This window comes from Haliotis asinina, chromosome 15, assembly GCF_037392515.1.
Source record: "Haliotis asinina isolate JCU_RB_2024 chromosome 15, JCU_Hal_asi_v2, whole genome shotgun sequence".
Classification (NCBI taxonomy): domain Eukaryota; kingdom Metazoa; phylum Mollusca; class Gastropoda; order Lepetellida; family Haliotidae; genus Haliotis; species Haliotis asinina.
Window position 1 is genome coordinate 40258951 of NC_090294.1, and position 8498 is coordinate 40267448.

Below are 8498 nucleotides of genomic sequence, written 5' to 3' on the forward strand. Positions count from 1 at the left end.
GATGTGGTATGTCCCCGACTAACGCCAACGATATCGCTAAATAATAACATTGTGGCCACCGTTGCTGAAGACGACTATAAAGTAGATCCTGAAATACCGTCGATGCTGTCGTTCATTTACTACAATGTAGTCACCTTTGAGAAGACAACGTCTGTTGTGGCGTGTCCTTGGCTACCGCCAACGCAGTCTTTGAGTTTAATACACCATCGACTCCATAGCTGAAGACAGCGATAACGTAGGTCCCGAAGCACGGTTGGCGATGTCGTTCATTTAATGTAATGTAGACCTGGTTGCTGCTAACGATGACAGAAGAGGTATGTCCTTGGTTATCATCAGCGTTGTCATTCACTTATTTTACTGTGGCCACCATTGCTGAAGACAATGATAAGGTAGACTCCTAAGCACCGTCAGCGCCGCCGTTCACTCACATACTGTAGTCACCTTTCCTGCAAATATCTACAGAGATTGCATACCTCTGGCTACCAACACTGTCGTCCGCTTACTGAACTGTGGCTACCGTTGTGACCCTCCCTTGATTTTTGGGTACGAACCGAATCAGCTTAAAGAAGGCCTCTCTGAAGCGCTTGTGCAGCAATGGGTACAGTATAGGGTTAATGGTCGAGTTAATCCACAGCATCCAGAAAGTGAACTCGAAGAAGACAGGATGGATGCAGTCTGGGCAAACGCTGGAGATGAGCGCACACACCTCGTAAGGCATCCAACATACGCCAAAGACCAGCACAAGGATGAATAGGGAGCGCGCTGCCTTCTTGTCCTTTGCCAGGGACGGTTTGGCTGGGCCAGTCTGCGAATCTGTTGCAGTATCACCCTGAACCTTCAAAGGCTCGACTTTGCGATGTCCAAAAATACCCTTGGAACGTTTACGGATGAGGAGGAAGATGAGGATGTTGAAGGTTCCAACGACAGTGAAGGGCATAATAAACTCGATCATGGACGCGAATATGGCGTACTGAAAGTTGTAATAATATGGCACGAAACAGACTTTGTGGGGAATGGTCTCTACACCAGTCCACATCTCCCAGAACACTATGGAAGGCAGGTACGTCAGTCCTGAAATGATCCACGGGATCAACATCATGACCATCAGCAGACTGGTGGTTTGCTTGTTTCTGTACTTGAAAGGAAAAGCCACCTGGAGGTACCGGTCAATGCTGATGATGCATATGTTGATGGTGGACGAAGCAGGGCATATGTAGTCAAAGAGGAGCCAGATCTTGCAGAAGGCCCTCCCGGGCTCCCATACTCCTGTCAGCAGGTAGGGAATGTAAGGTGGGATGCAAATGCAGCCAATCAAGAAGTCCGCCACAGCCAGATTCAGGATGAAGTAGTCGGAGAACTTCCTCAAGGAGCTGTTTGTGGCAAAAGCCAGGAACACCAGGATGTGCTCAGATGTTGTCAGGACAGCCATGAAGCTCGTGAACGTTGCTATGGTGATTGCAGAGGGTGTTGGTAACAGGTACGGCCCCGTCGAGTCTGTGCTGTTGGACATTGTGGTATCTGAAATGTTAAACCATTGCTTAATGTTCAAATTGTCTAGAGCAACACTTTTACAAATTCAACAAGCCTTGCGTGCTCTTCTATTGGAACGTTCGTCTATTCCAGGGTTGGAGTGAACGAATTTAGTTTTACGCCGCTTTTTATCAAACTTCCAATAATATCATGGCGGGCGAAACCAGAAATGGGCTTTACCCCTTCTGCCCATTGGGAACCGAACCCGGGTTTTCGGCACTACGAGCGAGCATTTTAAACATAATGATTGGGCCATTCAGGCTATTACGCCCAGGATATGTGGACCCATGTGGACCCATGTGGACCCATGTGACTAATATAATGTGAAATCATTTATGAAATATATATTTTCTGTTACTACCGATGAGAGAGTGAATGAATGTGACTTTCGAACTCGGCGTGGCGATCGAAAGCTTTAGCCACTAGGCCACCGCAGCGCCCCTTTAATCTTGCTGAGGACGAACTGATGTTCCGTGAATAATGGTGAAATTGAACGAGCATGGCGCTAGGTCACATGGGATCTTACCTGATGTTCACAATCAGGCGGAGTTTAATGACTCTGGTCTAATATTCTACACCTCTTGCTTGTTTTTTGGACCAGACAATCCATTGATCAGCATCACGATCGTCGATCAACGTAAATGGTATACTTCGCTCAGTTGTGGTTTCATCAGGGCATGTGTATATTAAACTGCTGAGTATATTACAAGGAGTGCATGTATGTGGGTTTGGCTTTACGCCGCACTCAGCAATATTCCAGCTATATGGCGGCGGCCTGTAAATAATCTAGTCTGGACCAGACAATCCAGTGATCAACAGCACGGGCATCGATCTGCGCAAATGGAAACCGACGACATGTCAACTAAGTTACAGAGCCTGACCACCCGATCCCGTCAGTCGCCTCTTACAAAAATAGATCGCTAACAAGCAATTATAACCAGGATTTTCACGGGTATTATACATCGTCATCTATTTTATGATGTCCAGATTAATAGTGTAAGAATGACAAAGCAAACGCTCGCGACCCCTATCTGAAACGCGGAAGGGGTTTAATTTTATCAACATGGGGTCCAAAGCATTATTAAGTTAAATTACTTCTACTCTGCATATCAACATCCGGTTAAATATTAAATTAGGTTTAACAGCAGGTTGTATCAATCCAATTTCTGGTTTTAACAATGTCATGATGCACATAGCCATTTTAATATAGGGGAAAACTATGTGATAGAAAAATCTAATTAACTAGTCGTGGTCCCAGTAATGACATATTTGTGCAATTTACTCACTGATAATTAATGCATAAGTCATAGTTAATACACCTCCTGTGGGCGTTTGAGTTATAGATTTTTGCAAAAGAGCTCACAAGGTATGTCTTTTTCTAATTTCATCTTTTTAGATCATTTACCTACGTTTTCTTCTTTACAGATCATTGACCTTTATATCGATATTCACAAACAGTTTATATCGATATTCACAAACAGAAACATACAGTGTCTCCCTGTAGGGGTGATGATGGAGACGTTATGTACACTATGCACACGATGCTATATATACTCATGGAAACAAGTAAGGGAACACATTAAAGTACAGGTGTTCCTATATTTAATTCCCGATTTTCACCCATAGTGCAATACATACCTTGAGGAGAAACCTGGAAAAGAATAAAGGAACACTTGTACTGTCATGCGTTCCCTAATTGGTTTCCATGAGTATACATACAATACCATTAATTTGGACCAAAAACAGAACTAAGCAAAACACAGACACGAGTTCCGCGATTATAGCCTGTGAAAAAATACCGATGAATTTCACTTTAGACACAAAAGTAAATCAGATAAAGTGACATTGAGATTGCGAATCTTCGTACCTTTACCTTGCCAACTGAACATTTAAATTCGAGAATTTTATCCAATTTAGGATAAAAGTTGTCTAACAAACGTTCATAGTTTCAAATCGCTATGACTGGTTTGGAATACAAGGGGGTTCGCACATTACATGAAATGCTGAGAACAAGTTGGGGTAGTCTGCATTAACGCTCATCACGCACAGCACGCGCATTTGTTTCACTGTTCCAACTACTGACCTTACTTTCACTGTCCCAAATACTGCGCTAAGTTGAATAAAATTCTGAGATTTAAATCTACAGTCGGCAAGCAATTAGGATTAGCAAATTTCACTTTAGTCGATTTACCTCTTTGTTAAAAGTGAAAGTCATCGGTACGTTTTCATCGCAGACTATATTGTCTTGATTAGCAGCCCTATACATGGTGTTGGAATCTCCTGTTTCTGACAAATAAAAAATACAAACCAATATCAAGATAAAAGAATTATTACACAAGACGATACTGTCTGTGTTGATTTCAACATTAAATTATCAGTCAGTATACTGGAGTGACGTTACGTGTTTCAAATATTCTTTATATATACATTTGCACAGCATAAATAGCGCTTGCAAGGCCATCCGAAGTTATCAAATGGTAAATTGATCAAGGTCGCCGTTGGCAAGGTCGGTGTAGTCGACGTGTCAATAAATACATGTAAACTGTCCAGGCATAGCCACGTTAATGACGTCTAATGGTATGTTGTGTCCTTCCAAACTTGTGCGACTAAATGGGAACAAAGTCATTTTCAAATACGCATCTCTGATTTTGATGGATGTTTAAGAGTCTACGTTTGCTGATCCGTAGTTCTCGGATCTGCAATTGTTCGGTATATTCACTACTAATTGGGACTACTGAAGTACTGAACACGAGGAAGCCGTTACTTCATACGCAGCTGTACGAGCCCTGAGACTACTGAACGTAATAAAGTTGACATATAAAACAACTGTACGTGCTCTGAGATTACTAAACATGATAAAGTTGACATATAAAACAACTGTACGTGCTCTGAGATTACTAAACATGATAAAGTTGACATATAAAACAACTGTACGTGCTCTGAGATTACTAAACATGATAAAGTTGACATATAAAACAACTGTACGTGCTCTGAGATTACTAAACATGATAAAGTTGACATATAAAACAACTGTATGTGCTCTGCTCTGAGATTACTAAACATGATAAAGTTGACATATAAAACAACTGTACGTGCTCTGAGATTACTAAACATGATAAAGTTGACATATGAAACAACTGTACGTGCTCTGAGATTACTAAACATGATAAAGTTGACATATAAAACAACTGTATGTGCTCTGCTCTGAGATTACTAAACATGATAAAGTTGACATATAAAACAACTGTATGTGCTCTGCTCTGAGATTACTAAACATGATAAAGTTGACATATAAAACAACTGTATGTGCTCTGCTCTGAGATTACTAAACATGATAAAGTTGACATATAAAACAACTGTACGTGCTCTGAGATTACTAAACATGATAAAGTTGACATATAAAACAACTGTATGTGCTCTGCTCTGAGATTACTAAACATGATAACGTTGACATATAAAACAACTGTATGTGCTCTGAGATTACTAAACATGATAAAGTTGACATATAAAACAACTGTATGTGCTCTGAGATTACTGAACATGATGAAGTTGACATATAAAACAACTGTACGTGCCCTGAGACTACAGAACTTAATAAAGTTGGCATATAAAACAACTGAACGTGCTCTGAGATTACTAAACATGATAACGTTGACATATAAAGCAACTGTATGTGCTCTGCTCTGAGATTACTAAACATGATAAAGTTGACATATAAAACAACTGTACGTGCTCTGAGATTACTAAACATGATAAAGTTGACATATAAAACAACTGTATGTGCTCTGAGATTACTAAACATGATAAAGTTGACATATAAAACAACTGTATGTGCTCTGCTCTGAGATTACTAAACATGATAAAGTTGACATATAAAACAACTGTACGTGCTCTGAGATTACTAAACATGATAAAGTTGACATATGAAACAACTGTATGTGCTCTGAGATTACTAAACATGATAACGTTGACATATAAAGCAACTGGACGAACTCTGTGATTACTGACACATAAAACAACTGTACGAGCCCTAAGACTACTGAACATAACAAGGTTGACACATAAAACAACTGTACGTGCTCTGTGAATACTGAACACAATAAAGTTGACATAAAAACAACTGATAGAGCTCTACAATTACTGAACATAACAAAGTTAAGACATACAACAAAAGGACGAGCTCTGCGTCTACTGAACACTATGAGTTTGACACATAAAACAACAGTACGTGCTCTTAGACTTCTGAACAGTTCACATATAAAGCAACTGAATATACTAAAGTTGACACGTAAAACAACTGGATGAGCTCTGAGACTACTGAACATAAGGAAACTTACACTTTCAAACCTAACTGTACTGGAGTTAACAAACGTGACGAGTAAAACCAACTGTACTAGCTCATTAAATGCACTGATTATTTGGACATGCTTCTTTAACAACCATATGCGCTACCTGTATTACCAGGGAGACTTACGTCATAACCGACTGACTTCAGTTACACAGATACATCATGTTTTCGTCAAAACAACTGTTTAGTACTTTGAATATCTGTTTTCGAGCATTATCTCAGCCTAGCGATGCACATGGTAAATGTTCAAGTGAGTAAAACTGAAGCAAATGAATAAAATAAATTAAGCCTCAATCCTTCATATTACGCCATGGATAGCCGCACACAGAACGGTTAATTAATGTAACCTTTTCTAGTAATACATAACCGAGTTTGGTTGTGATTTAAAACGTTTAAACTTGGATACGTTTCTTCATAAAGCTACATGCTGCTTTGTTCAAGAATGTTCAGTTTTACGTCACTGCTCATGACAATTTGATGATAACTATACCAATGAATGTTTGTCTTAAATTTATCATCTTGGAAAATTAATAGCTTACTTCTAAATAACGAAGTGAAGACGAAAATAGAGCAAAGGGTCTCTGTGTCCATACTAAAAATGATAAAGCTGACACTTGAAATAAAAAAATGCAGGGTCCGTTAATTACAACGGGCTTTATCACTGACGATTGAAAAGCTAATGCACCATCTCTTAGAATTTACTTTAACTTATATGCAGACAGTTTCCCTATATTTGCCTCACCTTATAAACCTCACCGAAGTCGCTGTGTTCACCGTCTGAAACTTGTATGCCGACCGTCAAGGACTTTGATCAGAGAGTCACATTACACCGACAACATGAAGCCTTGGATTCTCACATTTCCGTCGACGAAGTTGACGTGACGTGACGTGACGTGACGTCAGCCTCCCGATACGGGTCCCTCCTCTTAAGGCGGGGGCATCGACCAAGACTTAATGATGCACAAGAGAAACAGCTAATTGCATCGCTGGAGAGGAAACAGTTGGAGCCAATCTTGATTCATTAATATGTCAGATATTGTGTTATAGAGACATTAGTAGACGATGTTGTCGATCACGTTCCAGAAGGTATAGGCCACCATCTGAAGTAAAACATAAGGGTTTTTTCCGGTATGGCATTACAAAATTCCAACCCTGCATGGTTGTTATTACTGTTATAATTATGTTAAAGATGTATCTTGAATCCAAAAACATACTCTTCAAAAAAAGTAGGGGAACCTGAACTTTCAGTTTGTATAGGAAGTGTAAACTTTGACAAACGCTTCAAGTACATACATCTTATGAACGCACCGCCATTTCCCTTTATCACCACCCCTAAACACAAAGCATGATATGCACGTGCACAACGCAGTAGCCTCATACTCGTGCATGGGGTCCCATTCTTGATTTTGACGGTGTTCGAGAAGGTCGAGAAATCACTTGCAATATTAATTTTCACACTCATCTTCCCTCACACATTTGCTAGTGTTTGTTTCTAGTCGTTTGTTTTAAAATGAAAATCCTAACATGCAAATTACATGCCATACACCAGTGATCTTTCAAATACGACTACATTCCATATAGCTGTGGTTGTAAGGAAGTGCAAATGGTGATGCACTCTCAAAACATTCAATATTATCATATGAACATTGATTGACTCCTTAATGTTTTAGTCGTAAGTAAAAAAATAAAGTTCTCCGTCGGGTTTTATAAATCTCCTGAGAATGTTTAGCAGCTTTATAGGACTTCAGCCCTGCCCCACAACGAAGCAGTTATGAAACACGTGACCTCACCTTAGGAAAGTGGTTTTGTTCAAAAGTGTTTCTGTTCACCCAGCAGAAAATGGGTACCCGGCTGGATAAAGTCATGTAGTTATAACCTTTTAGCACCTAAGAGGCAGCTTGACCATGGGTCATCCGGGGTAATAATAATCAGATTCTGATTACAGCGTCCAGTGAGCAACTAATTAGATGGATACTACGTGCTGTATAAATAAATCGTAATTATAATAATAATTATTATTTTAATTATTATTAGTCCCGCGTGGAATCTCCACTCCGGAAACATTCATAGCAAGGCTTTACTTCACTGGGCGTTGCAGATATATTTTAATCATTGCACTGAATATTAGAACGGTATTAAACTCCCAGCATTTGTCCATTACAACAAAATGTCAGCACATTAGATCATTAGAGCACAAAGTTCCAAACCTTTAGAACATCAGCTGAAAGACAACTAAGGTTCCCTATCAACCAATCTCTACCCATCAGAACGTAGGCATGGAGGCAATACAAAGTTTTCTACAAATTACTGACCATTTTAGACATGCATGTGCTGGTTTGACGCCTCGGGCAATAGTAAGGCAGTATTACACTAACTGGCACGGCAGTATTTCATTTCCATTAGGAATAAGCATTGACATAACACGTTAACATAGGCATCGAAACAACAGAACATACCCGAAATGACAATGTCTGCCCGTTGGAGCACAGGCATGAGGAGAATAGAAAGGTCCCTACATAATGTGTACAGTTATATAGCGCCAGACATAACACTCAGTATGCACATAGCTCTAACAATCAATAACACGGCATATTATTACCCCGGATAACCCAAGGTGCCT

The 8498-nt window shown here is 39.8% G+C and overlaps 1 protein-coding gene across 1 annotated transcript; it reads right to left on the minus strand.

The window, feature by feature from the left end:
- Positions 1-499: 499 nt before the first annotated feature.
- On the minus strand, positions 500-1510 carry LOC137266350 (histamine H3 receptor-like). Its single transcript, XM_067801835.1, has one exon. The coding sequence runs from the start codon at positions 1508-1510 to the stop codon at positions 500-502; it is 1011 nt and encodes a 336-aa protein (XP_067657936.1).
- Between the last annotated feature and the right edge of the window lie 6988 nt (positions 1511-8498).

Bases quoted from the DNA above. Each gene is read 5' to 3' on its own strand.
- LOC137266350 (XM_067801835.1), bottom strand. From the start codon at position 1,510: ATGTCCAACAGCACAGACTCGACGGGGCCGTACCTGTTACCAACACCC.